The sequence below is a fragment of the Tauraco erythrolophus genome, chromosome 24 (assembly GCF_009769465.1).
Source record: "Tauraco erythrolophus isolate bTauEry1 chromosome 24, bTauEry1.pri, whole genome shotgun sequence".
NCBI lineage: Eukaryota > Metazoa > Chordata > Aves > Musophagiformes > Musophagidae > Tauraco > Tauraco erythrolophus.
This window is the reverse complement of record NC_141488.1, coordinates 5,783,864-5,801,664: the sequence shown is the minus strand read 5'-3', so window position 1 is coordinate 5,801,664 and position 17,801 is coordinate 5,783,864. Positions and strand designations below refer to the sequence as shown.

At 56.6% G+C, this 17,801-nt stretch overlaps 1 protein-coding gene across 1 annotated transcript in view; it reads left to right on the top strand.

Moving 5' to 3' along the window:
- The window catches only part of MACF1 (microtubule actin crosslinking factor 1), a 156,167-nt gene that overhangs the window by 132,697 nt on the left and 5,669 nt on the right, over positions 1-17,801 (top strand). The window contains 7 exon segments of the mRNA XM_086626033.1: positions 429-591; positions 751-905; positions 1,144-1,218; positions 1,985-2,002; positions 4,137-4,254; positions 5,485-5,634; positions 11,715-12,017. Of these exon segments, the coding sequence (XP_086482159.1) occupies positions 429-591; positions 751-905; positions 1,144-1,218; positions 1,985-2,002; positions 4,137-4,254; positions 5,485-5,634; positions 11,715-12,017 (982 nt within the window).

The following is a 17,801-nucleotide window of genomic DNA, read 5'->3' as shown; positions in this document are numbered from 1 at the left end:
TCCCGGGCAGAGCCTGGTGAGCCGTTAGGTGAAATCCTGGGTGAGGAACCGTCCCCAGTCGCCCGAGCAGAGACATAGGGGGGTGGGTGTGTGTGTCCGTGTGCCGGTAGCTGGTATCTGCGTGTGTGTACGTGTGCCACGGCGGCGGGTGCTGCATCCCGTGGCGATGGTTCCGTGGTGCGCGGTCCACGTGGTGGCTGTCGGCGATGCTGTGTGTCCTTCTGTTCTGGGAAGTGGATTTGAGTGGTTCTCTCGTTAACAGGGGTCGTCCAGATAAACCCACATAAACCTTCCTGGGAGGGGGGGCGGTGAGCCTCAGCGCCGGGAGCTCGGGCTCCCCGGAGGCTGGTGGGTTAGGGTGCTGTAGAGCCGGGGGTGCTGCTCCGTCGGGGATTTTCCCGTGCTGACTCTCTTGGGTTTCCTTCCAGTTGAAGGAGTTTGCGAACTTCGACTTCGACGTCTGGCGGAAGAAGTACATGCGCTGGATGAACCACAAGAAATCCCGCGTCATGGACTTCTTCCGGCGCATCGACAAAGACCAAGATGGGAAGATCACTCGACAGGAGTTTATCGATGGCATCCTGGCCTCTAGTAAGTCCCTGCCTGCCCGAAACGAGCTTGGAAAACAGCCACCTCGGGGTGACGAGAGGTTGTCCCTGCTCAAGAGAGCTGGGGATGTCCGAGCACAGTCTTCAACCCAATCCGTGAGTGAGGTCCTCTCATCGGTTGCTCATTCCTCTCCCCTTCCAGAATTCCCCACCACGAAGCTGGAGATGACCGCGGTGGCCGACATCTTTGACCGTGACGGCGACGGCTACATCGATTACTATGAGTTTGTGGCTGCTCTCCATCCCAACAAGGACGCCTACCGCCCCACCACTGATGCTGACAAGATCGAAGATGAGGTGAAGCACTGAAGGACACGGGTGTTTGGGGCTGTTGGGGTGGCCCACGCCGTGGGTTGATGGTGAGGAAGATGAGGAGGAGGGGGAAGAAAAAGGATTGCGGTGGTGGTGAGCCAAAATAATTGACTGGTACCACCAGTGCCTGCCGTGTTTTTGAAGGAAGGGCTGCTTAGGGCTGCGTGTAATGGGAGAGACTCCCAAAATCCTGGTCCCTTACCTCTCTCATTGATGATGGCAGGTCACCAGGCAAGTGGCCCAGTGCAAGTGTGCCAAGAGATTCCAAGTGGAGCAGATCGGCGAGAACAAATACCGGGTAAGGCACAGGTGGCCGAACGCTGCCCCGGCGGCACAGACCCCGCTCCCCTTCCCACCCGGGGAGGGACCGCCGCTGGGGTGCCCAGCCTGGTGTCGGGGTAGGGACACAGACCCCCCTGGGCTCCCCTGGCTGGGACGGAGACCTCGTCCTCCGGCTCCTGGCGGAGGTGACCGGGCCGTGTTTGCCCAGCGCCGTCCTCGCCCCAGGGCGTTCCCCAAAGCAGGAGAGCATAAAAGTGGCCCTGTTGTGGGGCAGCCGCCCCGCCGGCCCCGTCAGACGCCGCATTCACGCCGGCGGCAGCCGCCCTTGAACTTTTCCTCGCCGATGAGTGTACTTTTACGCCTGTGTTTTTCTTAGCTCGCTCCCGAAGAAGGGAGAAGGATTTCCTTAAAGAATCTCTTTGTAACGGGCTGGCTGTTGACGTTTCCGATCGTTCACCGAGGTGAACTGGTGGAACGAGCTGGCAGCGGAGCTTCCCGCTTTCCTGCCCGCTGGTTTCGGGGTCGATGCTCCAACTGGGAGGAGCCGAGCCACGGAGCTCACCCTGCGCCGGCTGCACCGGCCCCAGCCTCCCCAAGCGTCTGTCTGACACCCAGATAGCATAAACCCCACGGATTTCTAACTCCCTGCAGTTAACAGTTTTCATGATTATTGCACTGTTAATCCCATAAATGTTTTTCTTGTTTTTCTTTCCCCTCCTCTTCCTCTCAACTTTCCTTCCCCGCCCCCCATCCCTTCTCCCTCCACAACTCTCCCTCCGTAGTTCTTCCTCGGCAATCAGGTACAGTTTGCCTTGCGATGCTGTCTCTCACCTCTTTATTTTTATTTTTATTTTCTGGTTTTTTTTAACAAACCTAGCTTCGTGTGTCTGTGACGCTGCTCCGTCCTTTGTTGCTGTGGGAGGATGTGATCTGTGAGCCTGGTACAGAGGAGTGCCGGAGCTGGGAGGGCCACCCAAAAAAAAAAAAAAAAAAAAAGGATTGAATTGGGCAGAAAAACATGGGAAAACCAGGATTATGACAAAAATGGAGAGATTTTTCTCTCCGTGGCTCCTTTCTTGGATATGTTGAGAGTGCTGATGGTACCCAGTGGCAAACCACGGTACCTGAGATACGGACGGGCTCGTGCTGGGGACAGCCAGCCCGGATTAAATCACGGGGGTCCCATCACCTGCACAAGGGCTGTACCAGGCTCCGGTGGGTTTGGATCACAATCACCGTGGAATGAGAATGTCACTTCCACCCCTTTAATCCTGTAGGTAACGATAACTAAACCCTCATCCCCGCTACACCCCTGAGTAACTGCTAACCGGAGCCGAGGCTCACGGCACCCGCATGTGTCCCCGTTACTCCGTGGCGCGAGATGAGCGGTGCAGCGTGTGTGAGCGGGGCTGGTTCCGGGGAAAAAGCTCTTTTTTTAACGGCACCGGAGCATCACGTACCGTGACGATGCGCCCGCCGCCGCCGCTCAAACAGAAAATCCTCTTTTTCCCGCGGAATGACGGTGCCCTACCGAAACACCCCCGAAAAGAAACAAACTTGGATGTCGGAAGCAGATGGATCCAAGAGAGCTCTGGCTTTAATTTAGGCAGTGATTATAGAAGAAGTTTCAACAGCAGCTGAAAAATAATGTAAATGTGGCAGTGGAAATGAGAATCCACTTGTCCCTGGTGTTCCCTGGTGCAGAAGTAGCTCTCGAAGGATGCTTTGTGGAGAGCCCGGAGAGAGGGAAGGCAGCTCCCCTGCCCTCCTCCCTGCCCGCTGGCACCGTGGCCGTGCCAAGCACAGCCGTGGCAGCTCTTTCACTGCGGCACTGGTAGGACCCTGAGCAGGGAGAGCCAGCAGGTCCAGGGTCCCATGTTCCCACAGGAAGGAGGGTCGGAGATGCCGTTGCCTCCTGCCCCTCCGCCTGCCATGTCCCATCTCAGTGTGGCTTTGCACTTTCCATTTTCATGTAATCTCTCAGTTTTTGTATTCTTGTCCCCTCAAGGAAAATGTTGCTGCTTTTTTTTTTTCCCTTCCTTTTTTTTTTTTAATCGTTCTGAAGCCTGTCTTGCTTCCAAAGGCTGGTTCCCCAATCTTCTCATCACAGCAGGCGCTCTGCAGACCTGGATGCAGAGCTACTACATCCAAGCCAGGCTCCCGGTGTCCTGCCCGGCTCTGCCGAGTTCCCAGTGCTTGGGCTTGTCCAGGAGATTTAGGGAGCTTCGAAAAACAGACACAGGCTTGTGATTTCGGGGTGCACTCGTTTGAAATTGCGGGTGTTTCAAATCACTAACGAACATTGCAATCGCTAATCAACACTGCTGCGGGATTCCTGCCTGGATTCCCATCCCTCTGCACTCACCGAAACATCCGCGCTGGGCGATCTCTGCGGCGGGGGCTTTGTGGCTGGTGGGGGCAAGGCTGAGGCTGGGCCAAATCCCTGGGCTTCAGACTTGATGAGAAGAGGTTTCTGGCTCAGCGGTGACGCAGCACTGCTTGCCTTGCCGATTCACCGGCGCTCAGCCATCCCAAGCAGCCGGCTCTTTGCCACGTGGGCTGGACCAGGAGGCTCATTGCGTTGCCAGCCCCTGCTTCCTTCCTAATAAAAGGAAAACCTGTGATGCTGGCTGAGCAAACCCAGTGAAAGACCAAATTCCAAGTTATCATTCGCTACTCTCAAAAATTCTCTCTTCGTGGCTTTAAAACTAAAAGATTTTAATAGCTGCATCATCTTAAAACGATGCAGAAAAAAAGAAAAAATCCTTTAAATCCTGAAAAAAACAATCTGGAGAAACCATAAATTATTCAATATGTCAATAAAAGATCAAAAGAGCATTTCCAATAGCTTCGCCCTGGTGCAGCCTCCTCGGGAAGGAGCCGAGTGTCCCTCACAGTGTCCCCCCGTGTCTGAACTGTTCCTTGGCTCCGCAGTTCGGCGATTCCCAGCAGCTGCGGCTGGTCCGTATCCTGCGGAGCACGGTGATGGTCCGCGTCGGTGGAGGATGGATGGCCCTGGATGAATTTTTAGTGAAGAACGATCCTTGCAGAGGTAAGGCAGTTCCGGGGTTTTGTACAACTGGGGTCTTCTCGCCCAGTAAGGGGAGTTTGAGAACGTGGCTGCTGTGACTGTGAGTGGGCAGACGTGCCAGAGGAGCGGGTCTCGCTCCTTTCCAAAACCTTCAGCCTTGAGGCTTTATCGTGGTCAGAGCTGTTGGGCTGGAAGCGATGCTCTGCTGCGACCGGCCGAGAGCCGTGACCAGGGGACAGAGGGTTAGCAAGGGGGATGGCCAGGAATGAAGCGCATCAAGGCTGCATATTTTGGAGATAGTAAGTCTGTACTCCATGTGTCCCTGTCTCTCCGGGGTCTCCAAGATGTTAATTGCTTCGGATCTGTCTTCTTCAAGCTGCTGCCTGTCCGTTCCTGACGGCTGCTGCTGAAAGCGGGGTGATTTACAGCGGGAGCCACTTGCTTTGGGGAACCTTCAGGGTTTTCCTAGTGTGGTTCTGCTCCTCCAGCCGCCCCCGTTCGTGCTTTGCAGCAGATGTTTTACAGCGCTGACATCGAGGTTATTTCCATCCCTTGGTTATCTCAGCATGGTGCTTCCTTTCTGCGGTTGCTTTCTGGTCCCTAATGCATCGACTCCAGCATCAGTCCCATGTCCTGTAGGGTTGGGTGTGTGCCATGACTATGAAACACGTTGGCACACATCAGCTGTCCTGGGAGCTGAAGGCCACAGACCTTCTCCTTGCTTGGTTGCACCTGACTTGTTGAAGGGAAACCCCACCTCAGCTCTTTGGGGCCTTTGGATCAAAATTTTTAAATTGGCTTTTACTGGGTGGTGGTCACTTCTTTGTTTCCTCACCCCAAAAAACTGGTGCCCAGAGCTGTGAGAGAGCAGAATCACAACCCTTCAATGCTGCTTCTACTATTTTTAAGCCATGTTAAGATGACATTGGCCGCTGGTGTAACACGGTGTGTTTAAAGGCCATCGGAGCTGCTTTCCCCAAGACACCAGAGAACGATAGGGCGTCCAGTGTGAGTTCATGGGCCTCACGCAGCGTTTAATCGGACGGTTTCTCAATGAGGTGATTCATGGCAGGAGGTGGTTAGGGCAGAGCAGGAGAGCCAGGACGGTGTCTCTGCCATCCGCTCGCCCTTGAGATGGGCTTGAGGAGGCATCACAAGGATGCGTGCTCCGACCCCCGGAGCCATCTGAGCCCCAGGAATGACACTGGGATCGTTCAAACCTCAGGTCTCCTCTCCTTTGTCCCCTTCCAGCACGAGGACGGACCAACCTTGAACTCCGAGAGAAATTCATCTTGCCAGAGGGGGCCTCCCAGGGAATGACGCCGTTCCGATCGCGAGGCCGAAGATCGAAACCGTCCTCCCGAGCAGCCTCCCCGACGCGATCCAGCTCCAGCGCCAGCCAGAGCAACCACAGCTGCGCCTCCATGCCATCCTCTCCCGCCACTCCAGCCAGTGGAGCCAAGGTGGGGTTTGCGCGTGAAGCCTTCCTCTTCCCTCTCCTTTCCAAACTGGTGGCCTCCGAACCCGTCCCGGTGAGATGAGAAGCCGCAGGAGGAGTATGGAGGAGGAGGAAGGTTGGGGGTCTGGGACTTCGTGGTTACTGTCGTCTCTGGAGGATGTTCCTGATGTCTGCAGGAAGAACCCGCTGCCCACGCGGGACGGGTGGGCTGGGATGGTGCAGGACAGGGTTCCAGCCCGAGCTGGGCACTCACGGCTCTGCGGAGGGTCCCCAGCTCTCGCCGTGCAGCCAAAGGCTCCTGGTCCCCGAGGCGGGGCTGTGCCGCAGCCGTGGTGTCCGGCCGGCACGCAGGAAGAAGCCATCGCCCGTCATCTCTCCTTTCCCACCACATCAGCTGCCCATGGTTTATTTCATCATCTGTTTGGGTTTTTTCCCCTTTACTTTAATTTATATATTTCCTGTTTGGTTCTCATTGCATTTTAGTGCCGTTTCCCCCATTCCAGGTACTTTTTCCGTTTCTTTTTTTTTTTTTTTTTTTCACTCACTCCCACCTCTCCCCCCCCCCTCCCCTCCTTGGATTTTCCATTTCACAGACTCCACATCACTTCTCTCGATGTTATGACAAACCCTGGTTGATAAACAGTAAAGCGGGCACCCCCCTGAGGGGATTCGATTATTCCGACTTCCAGCTCTCGAGCGCCGAGGTAGAGTATGGTCTCGCCGCCCCGAGGACCTGCTGATGGGCACGGAGAAGTCCCTCTCCCTTGCCTGTTTTAACGCTTTCCTCGTGGTAGAGCAGCGCTTGTGAGCACCGCTAACGCTCCCACTCTTGGCGTTTTTCATGGGTTTCTAACTCGGATTAAACAAAACATCGACTTCAGAACGAAGCGCGGTTCACGTTTTCCTGCTTTCGAACCAAAAGAGCGACGTTTATCCTCTTGCGCTTTCAAAAAAAAAAAGATTTTTTTTGTTTTTTTCAAGCTTTAACAGCTTTTAAACACTGAACAGCAGCCGTGTTCGGCTTCCAAAAATTGAAATCCGTCAACCGAGTTTGAGACTTGAAAATCGGCTACGGCGCATGCGCAGTAACCACATCGCCTTCGTTGTCACGAAGCGCTTGTGTTGATCACCGTGTTGAAGCACGTATGGTGTGTCCAGCACCGGCTCGATGCTCCCGGGAGGATGAATCCGGGTGATTTCCCTTAAAGTTTCAGCCTCCTCACGGACTCTCCTGACTTTGGGAATCGGTGACGAGAAATACCTGGTGGATCTCGGGGGGGTTCCCAGAGCCGCGGTGCGCGCTGGGCGAGACGAACCGCGTCTTGCTCGGCGGTGCTCTCCTGCAGAAAAGGAATTCTTTTTAAAATCAGCAGAAGGTCCGGAGCACTTCCCCAGTCGCCCTAAATCGCCTGCTTGCTGCTCTTAACTGGTTTTGTAAAATAGGATCGAGGATGAGAATCACAGTCTCTGATGATGGAAATGGTACCTTCGCAATTAAACCTTGATGGGTTTTAATTCCCGGCGAGCCCACCGCTGGCTGCCCCTCCACCCCGCTGCAGCTCCAGTTTCCTGACATTTCAACATTTCCAAGTTTCCCTCCCAAAAAAAACCCCAAACAAACCCACAAAATCGTAGGGGATGGAGGGAAACCTCTCCAGCTCTTACTTTAAATCCATTGGGAAATGCCCTCTGATATTAACGTGCCTCTGTCCGGGCACGCGGGCGCCTTCCCGCAGCGCTGCCGCCCGCCCAGACCTTTGGTCGATGTATCGAAACTGGAGCTGCCCTTTCCGGCTGGATCCCGGTGCCCTCGCCCCGCTGGCACCTTCCCCTTCGCCCCCTTCACTTTCTTCCGCAGCGGCGGGCGCGGAGCTGCCTCCTGTGCTGCTTTTTCACCCGCCGCCTGCGTTTGCGACGTCTTAAAGGTCAGGGAAAGCACCGTTTCAGGATGCGGCCGATCCGGCTGTGGTTTGTGCCCCTGTTCGTCACCGGTGCCACGCTGCTCAAAATTCATCCGCCCTTGGGCGGTGGGTGCACGGACCCGCCGACTCACGGCATCGCGCCGGTGCCTCCCGGCGACGGGATGCGTTTCTCGAGGCGCTGCCTTGTGTTTGACCTCCCAAAACGGTCCTGAGCTGCTTAGATGCTAAAATACCTATTTTTGCAAGATTTCCCCTTCTCTTTGTGGAGCGTTTGAGCCCTGGTGACGCTGTCATCCTCCGGATGGAGGGCGGCTTTGCTTTTATTTTATTTTTTTTCCCAATTTTTTTCCAACAAAGAGCCGTGCATCAGCCTGCAGCACCCAAACTGCCCTTGCCCTCCAAATTTTCGGGATCCAGGCTTTTTTCTTTTTTATTAACCGCTGCTGAAACAACGGCGAGTGTTCTCCTTGACCGTTAAGATGGGTGTTTCTGAAATGTCCAAATCCTTTTGTGGAAGTGCTGATTTCAGACGTGATCTTGGCCCGTCACAGCCCGAGTGATGCCTAAAAGATGCTCTGTGTGTGCTTCCTCCCAAGGTGACCCCCTCCGCCGGCAGCAAGCTGAAGCGACCCACCTTCCACTCCAGCCGAACCTCCCTGGCTGGGGACACCAGTAACAACTCCTCACCGGTCTCTACAGGTGCCAAAACCAGTCGGGCAGGTAAGTTGGGTGCAAAGACCGAAAAACTGCTGCTGCTGTTCGTACTTGGTGGCTTAAATTGGCAAAGAAAATGTATATGTGTATATATATTATACATCATTTATATGTATTATATTTGTGTGTGTATTCCTATATAATATGTATGTTTTTATATATAATATGTTTATTTTTATATTATATATATAATTTTTTATATAAAATATATGTAAGGAACCCACAGCGAGTCGGGGAGGCTGCTGCCCAGCACCACATCCCTGCCTGGGAGAGGGGATGCTGCAGCAGTTTCGCAGCGTGAGGGTTTGCCGCCGCTTCCTTAAAAACTTGGGAATGAACGAGTCCTGGTGCCGAACCCCCTGTTTCAGAGGTTTCAGGGGTGCTGGGTGGATGTTGAAAGCAGCCGTGCAGCAGCGCTGGGGATTTGGGGTGCCAGTCGGTCTGGGGATGGGGAGGAATCTTCCTCCTCCCGCCTGCTCACGGCTCTCTCGGCTCCCCTTGCAGATCCCAAAAAAACAGCCAGCCGTCCCACCAGCCGCGCCGGGAGCCGCACGGGCAGCCGGGCCAGCAGCCGGCGGGGAAGCGACGCCTCCGATTTCGACCTGCTGGAAACGCAGTCGGCGTGCTCGGACACTTCGGAGAGCAGCGTGGCCGGCGGGCAGGGCGGCTCGCGGCGGGGGGTGGCCAAACCCTCCAAAATCCCAACCATGTCCAAGAAAACAACCACTGCCACCCCAAAAACTCCAGGCCCTAAAAGATAATACTGTACCCACGCCCTCCCGAAAGAAAGAAAACCCAACCTGTGTCCGATTTTTAACCCTGCTACGTACATTGGATGTATATTTATTCTAAATGGGAGAAACTATATTGTTAAAAGTGTAAAAGAAAGTTGTGTTATGAAGCTGCCTTATTTGGGTTTTTTGGGTTTTTTTGTTGTTTTTTTTTTCTTTTTTGTAAGTTACTATTTTCATGTGAATATTTCTGTAGATAAAAATTGCCTCTCGGTGACCCCTGTTCAGAGAGGGGCCTGGAAAACTGAAATGTGGGAGAGAAAGAGAGAAAAAAAAAAAAAAAAAAAAAGAAAAAGAAAAAAAAAGGAAGCAAAAAAGATCAAGATGTGAAAGTGTAAAGAAAAACTAAAATATAAATAGGATTTCTGCGCGGTGCAGGGTGCGAACCTGCTTTATCTTTTAGGATTGTTTCCTAAATGCATCTTTATAAACTTAACTTGCTGTCTCAGCAAGGTAAATTATATTTAAAAACAAAGACCTGAATCCTACAGTGTTCAAGGAACTCTCTTTTTGTAAATCACAGATACCTCAACCAGAGAAACGTGAGGTGAGGGGACTTGGGGCTTATGTTTCCATTTTTTTTAAAGCTACGTGGTTTTACCTGAAGAAAAGCGGAGTTTGAATAAAATTTGCACACACTGCGGCGAAGGTCCTGACGATTGCTGTCCTGAAAATACTGTCCCAACTTCGTTTTTAGAGAGCCAAGAGGCGGTGGGGGTTTGGGGAGGGGGTTCACGCCGAAGCCGGCCCGAGGAGAGCACGCTGGTATGATTGCAGGTCTGGATCACTCAGCCACGTCCCTTAGCGGTGGTGGGTCCTACTAATTAGGGGATTCTTCCGGATTGACGGCCCGAGGGACCGACCCAAGACGTTCCTTATGGAATCGCTATTTATCTGCATCTCTTTTTTTTTTTTTTTTCCTATTTATTATTTAACTGGTCATTCCACTCCCAACCAGGCTGAGATTGATGTGACCTCTGCTCCTAGAAGAAATCTGGACTTACACGCACAGTCGCTTGTCCTTGAAATGAGTCTCACCAGCACACTTGCTACGAGTCCTGTCTGGCTTTTGTACGCTACTTTTTCTTTGTAATAAAATCAAAACTGACCAAGTGACCAGGAGACGGGCTGGGGGAGAGGGCTCTCCAGAGCTCCTGTATTTATTAAATATTGTTCCTCTCCAGCTCCGACCGTGTTGCTGTGTGATTCTCTCAATTGGTTTAAATTGAGGCAAAACTGAAGCTCTACCAATGAATTGTTTAAAAACCAGACACATTTTTGTATTAAAATTGCTTGCGGTAATAAACAATCTTGCCTCCTACTTTACTCCGCGGTGTTAGCTTTTTGGAGCCGTTTATCCCGGGCAGGGAGGCGACGGCTGTGCCAGTCGTGGGGTGTCTGTGCACAGGTTTCCTTGCAGAATGGAGCTGGGAACCACCAGCGCCAGCATCAAAAGGTTCAGTTGGGTGGGTGGGTGCTGGTGAGGGTGGTCGGTGGGGGGGGTACTGTGGATGCTCGCCAGTGCAGATGCCGACTGATGATGGTGCCTGTTGGAGTGGGTGTTTGCCAGTGAGAGTGTCTGGTGAGGTGCACGTGTGGTGGGGTTGGGTGTTGGTGAGGTGGGTGCTCGGTGAGGTCAGTATCCGCGGGGATGGGTGTGCAGGGTGAGGACCCATTGTGGGGGATACCTGTGGGGGTGGGTGCTGCCGAAGTGGGTGCCTGTGAGAGTGGATGCACAGGTTGGGTGCCCATGGGTTTGAGTATCTACAGGGGTGAGCATCCATAGGCATGGGTGTTCATGGATTTGGGTGCCAACAGGGATGAGCATCTGTAGGGGTGGGTGCCCATGGGTTTGGTTGTCAATTTGCCCATGGGTTTGGATGTCAACAGGGGTGGGTGCCCATGGGTTTGGGTGTCAACAGGGGTGGGTGCCCATGGGTTTGGGTGTCAATGGAGGTGGTTGCCCATGGATTTGGGTGCCAATGGAGGAGGTTGCCCATGGATTTGGGTGCCCATGGGGATGAGCATCCATAGAGTTGGATGCTCATGGGTTTAGGTGTCAACAGGGGTGGGTGACCATGGGTTTGGGTGTCAATGGGGGTGGTTGCCCATGCATTTGGGTGCCCAGAGGTTTGGGTGCCCATGAGGCGAGCATCCCTGGGGATGGGTGCTCGCAGGTTTGGCTGCCCACGAGGATGAGCATCCGTAGGGTTGGCTGCCCACGGGTTCACGTGCCCAGCACCGCACCCCGTGCCCCGGGGGCCGCCGGGCGGGGAGGGCCGGGGCGTCCCGGAGCCGTGGCCGGGGCGGTGCCGCCGGCGGGACCGTCCCTTTCCCTCGCCCCGACGGGGCGGGCCGGGGCCGGGGCCGGGACCGGGACCGGGACCGGGACCGTGCCCGGGGCCGCACCGCGCGGGCGGCGGGCGGCGGGCGGCGCGGGGGGGGGGGCGGGCCCGGGCGGCGGCGGTGCCATGGGGCCGGGGCGCGGGGCGGCGGGGGGCCGGGGTCCGCTGGGCGCCCTGGCGCTGCTCTGGGCGGCGGCGGTGCTGTGCCAGCTGGGCAGCGGCAGCGTCCTCCGCCGCCGCCTCCACGCCGCCGGTTTCCTCCAGCGGCGGCTGAGCGGCGGCGAGCGGCGCGACGTGCAGCGGGAGATCCTGGCCGTGCTGGGGCTGCCCGGGCGGCCGCGGCCGCGGACCCCCGCCGCCGCCCGCGCCCCCGCCGCCGCCGCGCCGCTCTTCATGCTCGACCTCTACCACGCCGTGGCCGGCGAAGAGGAGGCGGAGGAGGAGGAAGAGGAGGCGGTGTCGCGGCCGGTGCTCACCGGGCTCAGCACCCAGAGCCCCCCGCCCGGCAGCGTCGTCAGCCGCGCCGACACCGTCGTCAGCCTCGTCAACATGGGTGAGCGCGGCACCGGGGGGAGCGGAGCCGGCGGGGGCACCGGCGGGACCGAGGGGTGCGGGCGGGATTCAGGCGGCTTTGGCGGGACCGGAGAGACTGGAGAGACCGGGGCGCACCGGAGGGACCGGAGCCTGCGGAGGCACGGGGGCGGGCAGGCAGGATCCAGACGGGCAGGACCGGGGGGACTGGGGCGCACGGACGAACCGGGGGGACCGGAGCAGACCAGGGCGCACGGGCAGGACCGGGGCGTGCGGAGACACCGGGAGCGCGCGGGGGCACCGGGAGCGCGCGGGCAGGACCCAGATGGCTTGGGCAGCACCGGGAGAACCGGGGCGGACCAGGGCGCACCGACAGGACCGGAGCGTGCGAGGGGACCGGGGGCAGAGGCAACGGCCGAGCCCCGCACAGCGCATCGCCCCGGGGCTCTCGGGGTCGTCGCCCGCAGCGCCGGGGGGTGGCACCGGGGAGCAGCGCTCGGCGGGACGGGGCGCACGGGGCCGCGGCGGCCGCACTGCCGCGGCTGGGCACGGCACGGAGCCCCGCTGCCAGCCCGGCCGGGGCTGCTGAGCTCATCCCGACCCAAACCCCGCGGAGCAAACCTCGTCCCTGGCTGCGGGCAGGGGACCGTAGCTGGGGTACCGCGGGCTCCGAGCATCCCTGGGTCCCGGGGTGCTTCCTCGGCGCGTCCCTGCTCGGAAAAGCCTCTTTTGCCCAGAACTGAGCTTAATACCAGCAGGAGGGAGGCTGTGAGGGACACCGGCTGCGGGGCTGGCGGGGGGGGGAGCTGCTGCGATCCCTCACAGGCTGCGCTCGGCCTTGGCACGAAACCCGGCTCGGCTTAAGAAAGTGGAGATGGAGAGGGGGTAAGGTCAGGCAGCGAGGGTGGGCTGACCCCCACACCAAGAGGGGTCAACTTGGTCAGCTTGTCCCCAAGTCACAGTGAACTGGGCTGGTCCCCTCCCTGAATGCCATCTCCATTGCAAGGCAGCGGAGGGAGGCTGGAGGCCACCGTGGGATGAGGGATGCTCGTCCTGCTCGAGGCAGCTGCGTCACCCACCACGTGCTCCTCATTTTCGGTGGGCTCATGTGAAGCGGTTGCAGAGGGAGCACAGCACACAGGCAGGCCGGCAGCTCTCTCGTGCCAGCAGCAGCAGGGTGGACCGAATTACCCGCGGTGGGACACTGAATCACGGTTCAAAATAAAATCCTCAAGGTTGCTAATTATTGCTGGAATCCCGTCCAGCTGGTTGCTGAGCAATGCCGAGCTCCAGCCACCGGCCTATTTCCAGGAGGTTGCGTGAGCGGCAGTGAAAGCAGATCTATTTCCAGCCAGCATCCGCGGGGCCACGGGCACTCGAGGCGCGAGGGGTCCCCCCGTTAGGGCAGGCTCTGAGGTGATCTGAACCCAGTGGAATGAGCAGACCAGGCACTCAGATACGGAGCTTTTCCCTCAGCACCCACCACTGAGCTCCCTGGGACAGACCCTGCTGCTCTGGGTGATGGTCAGGGAGTGCCCACGGGCACAGGCACCCACCACCCAGCTTCCGTCTCGAACCCCTGGGGCCGTGGGGCTCAGCATCTTGTGGAAGCCAAGACTGGGCCATCAAGTCCCAACTCCCCTCAGCACTCAAGACAACATAAAAGCACAAAAAGTGCTTTAAAATGGACAGGTTTGATGACAGCCAGCGTAGGATGTTTGGGGGTACTGGGGAGCCACCCAGGAGGCATTGGTGCTGGCACAGGGGTGCTGACACAGGGGTGCTGGTGCCGCTCCCCTTCCCGGAGCAGCAGGGAGAGTTGGGGAACACAGTCCCAGCCTTCAATTTGAATGGCTTTGATTTCTGTGGCTTTGTCAGCCCCTTCATGTTAATTAAATAAATTTTTTTGGTGGGAGAAGGCTAGCTTTCATTTGCATGCATAATTTGCTGAGCAATTACCCTGATGGCGCATGCAAACGGGGTAAGTCTGTGCTCCATTGGGCACTTGGACCTCTTTGCTCCCAGCCACCTGGCGTAGCCCTGTGTGAGCCAGGCCGGAGCGCGGCTCCCAACGGCACACCTCTTTCCTGGGAAGGGGAAATGACAAAGCTCCCCGGTGCAAAAAAACAGGTCCCGGTTTGGGCGGGCAGAGCGCCCTGCCTGCCTGCTGGCCTGGGCAGGTGGCGGGGCCGAGGGCAACGGGCAGCCACCGGGCACCTTCGGTTGGATTTGGTGATGCTGGGGCCACCTGTCCCATCCAGCTCGATGCCTCTCGGCACGGAGATGAAACATTGACCCGTGCTATTTCTGGCAGAAGAGGAGGGAGCCAGGGGGGCTGTATTTTTAAGCCGGGGTAAGGATGGGCTTTGAGATTTCTTGTCGGCCAGACCTGAGCCACCAGCCGTGAGTCACACGCAGGGTATAATCACGGAGCAGAGAGGTTTGTGACGGGGAGGCGAGGAGGAGGTTCGCGGTGCTGCGGGGCACCGGAGCCCCCTGCGATCACCCGACCTCCCTTTCCCTCCCCGGCCCGCGCTGCTGCCCCGCGACGTGGCCGGACTCTCCCCGTGGCTGTTCCGGATGCAGCAGTGAGGCAGTTTTCCCCGCGGCCGGGCATCTTTCTGGCAGACCCTGGCAGCACCAGCTGCGCTTCCCGGGGAGCGCTGGAGGACGAAGCAGGGACAGCTGCAATGCCCCAGGTGCTGCAAGGAGCCACCAGCGCCGGGTGGGAGCTCACCCAACCTCTTGAATTTAGCCAGGGAGGTGGCACTACCAGAGCATTGCCCACTGCCCGCCTCGGTGCCCAGCCGGGTGCTCGCCTTCGCCCCATTGTGCAATTACCACCCAAATCCAACTGCTGTCAGCAGCAGGGTCAGGATTTCCCCACTCCTGACTTCATTTTGGAGCCGTTTCTGCCTCCTTCTCCTCCAAGCATCTGCAGCAGCTCAGCCAGAAAACCTGGCACAGCCGAGGGACACGCAGCAGTGTTTTCCAGCAGCATGGGATGAGCCCGTGCAGAGGTGTTGGTGCCCTGTACACACCCACCATTCATGTTTTAAATGGGAAAAGCTTTGCAAATAAAAATCTCCTGGGGTTCAGCGTGCTGTCGGCTGGTGGTTTGTAGGGCTGAGGGAGTGGGGGGGATGCAAGGGGGGGGCCAATGCTGCCTCACAGCCACGTGGGGCCGGGCTGGGGGTACCTGGTGCCAAGCCCCATGTCCTACGGCTCCCAACTTTCATCTCAGGAGGATGGAGGAAGCACTTGTGAGATGAAGCAGGAGCCTGGCAGAGGCTCAGCTGCATTTCGCAGTGCTTGGGATAACTCTTAAGTCTCTCTCTACTTTGGAAAACCTCCGGAGCTTATTTTTTCCTGCTTGCAAGTGAAGGATGGCATCTTCCTTGCAGCTCCTTTAAACCTATTTTAGGATTCAGAGCACTTGATGTGGTTGAATATCCTGGCATTTCCTTTTAATTTAGTGTCTGAAATGATCATGGGGACCATTGGGAGCAGCCAGGACCAGTAATTATGACTGATGCACAGTTTATAGAAACAGAGAAAGTTTAAAATGAAAAAAAATGCAGCTAAAAATAACCTGGGGAGCAGGACGAAGGGCAGGCAGCCCCATCGCCCCGTCCAGTGCCGGCCTGGGAAGAGATCAGGAGGACGCTGGGGCTGGGAGACACAGTGGGGCTCAGTGGGGCATCCCCTGCCAGGGTTCACATGGCCCCATGGCTATTTATATATGTATATAATCTTTTTTTTTAATTTTTTTTGAGGTGGTGGGAGCACATGGCGTGGTTGTGGCCTTCAGCTTTGGGGAAAGACACAGCAGCTCTTGGGGGCAAGTCAGAAAATGCTAAAGGAGGGGGCAAGGAGAGCAAAGAGCTTGGCTTGGGTTTTTTTTTAAGTAAGTGTGTCTCATCCGCAATCCGGATAATCCACCCACAGCTAATTGAGGGTTGGTGGTGCGGCTGAGTCAACCCGCCTCGAATCAATAGCAGGTTCCCAGGCACGATGGGCTGCCAGCTGGCTGGGGAGTGCCCATTGCCCGCACACCCCCAGCACCGGCAGCACTTTAGCACCCACTTTTCTGCCTGGGCAAAGGGCACTGGGTGCTTTCGGGATGCGACGAGTTGTCATTTTGCAGCTGGTTATAATTTTGCTGGAAATTTTGCAATGATATTAAACCTCCTCCAACCTGCTGATCGTCGACCTGGGTCGCTGTTTGCTAAACAGCCGGACCCGTCCCCATCGCCCGCCCGCCACCACGCTAACCCCGTGGTGGCACAGGAGAGGCTGCTTCATTCTTGGTCCTGCCCTTCCAAGGAGGTTCCCTCTTCTGCTCCGTAAGATGAAGGAGAAAGCAGGGATTCCTCCCAGTCGCTCATCCCACATACCAGGCAGCTTGCTATCAAGTCCAGCTCATTTGGTTCATCGAAGTGCAATTAATTGTGGTCTCCTTTAGTGTTTCTTGTGCCCGGCCAGGGCGTCCCTGTGCTTCATAGAATGGTTTGGGTTGGATGGGACCTTCAAGACCATCTCATTCCACCCCCCCTGCCATGGGCAGAGACACCCTCCACTACACCAGGTTGCCCAAAGCCTCATCCAGCCTGACCTTGAACACTTCCAGGGATGGGGCAGCCACAACTTCTCTGGGCAACCTGTGCCAGTGCCTCACCACCCTCAGTGTAAAAAATTTCTTCCTTAGATCTAACCTAAATCTCCCCTCTTTTTGTTTAAAGCCTTTGCCCCGTGTCCTGTCACTACACACCCTTGTCCGTCCCCACTAGCTCACCCCCCTCTGCCTTCGGCCCCGACTTCCTCCATCACCTCTGCAGAGTACGGGCGCAAAGATTTCGTAACAAATTGCTTTTTTAACGAAGGTTTTCACCCTTCTCCAGGGCCAAAAATCACCCCAGGCTCTTTTTCTGTGTTGCTGGGGCCCTGTGAGCTCCTTGGCGCTGCCACAAACCTCCCCTGGCTCCACCCGAGTGGCATCACAGCGTCGCTTTTACCATAGACACTCGGCCCGCGGTGATGGTGGTGGGTTCTGAGCTGGTATTTAGCCTGGTTGGGTCTCACCCGGCGCCGGCGAGCATAAGGGGTGACCCAAGTGACCCATGAAACACTCAGGTGACCGAAAATACCCGAGGGGAAACCGCTCTGTACCTGGGTGTCCCCCGGCCCGACTGCGGGACCTCCCCTCCCGCTGGGGGGTTATTGATCAAAAAAAAAAGAAAAAAAAAAAAAAAGGAGGTGATTCCTCTGATTGTGTTTGGGGGATTTAAGGATTTTGCAAGAGTTACGAGGCATCGACGGTCTCAGCAGCATCTTTAATGGTCCAGGAGCATTAAACCATCCGGATGGGACAGTGGAAGAAATGGAAATGCAGAAAAGGGCTGGGAAGCCCCCGAGGGGCTGCAGTGGGATCAGGGGACGGGTGTATCCCCCCCCTGCGGGGGTGTGAGGGCCGGATCCGTATCCCGCAGCACCCTCCCACCCGCGGCTGGCCGCCGAGCGGGCACCCCCCCGGAGCAGGAAGGGCTCTCCGCATCCGTCCCTGCCCGCCTGGCCCCGGGCTTTTTTTATACCATAACTTGTGGTGAGCCCAGGAGCTGGAGGGAATGTGGGGTTTTTTTAAACAGGGAAAAAAAAAAATAAAAAGAAGAAAAAAAAAAATCTGTGGATGCATAATTGACATCTCAGTGTTCGGTTTGGAGAGCTGCCCCACGCTGCTCCCCCTGTAGAAACGGGGATGGCAAGCTCATGGTGTGTTAAATTTGGGCTGATTTTTTTCCCCCTTGGA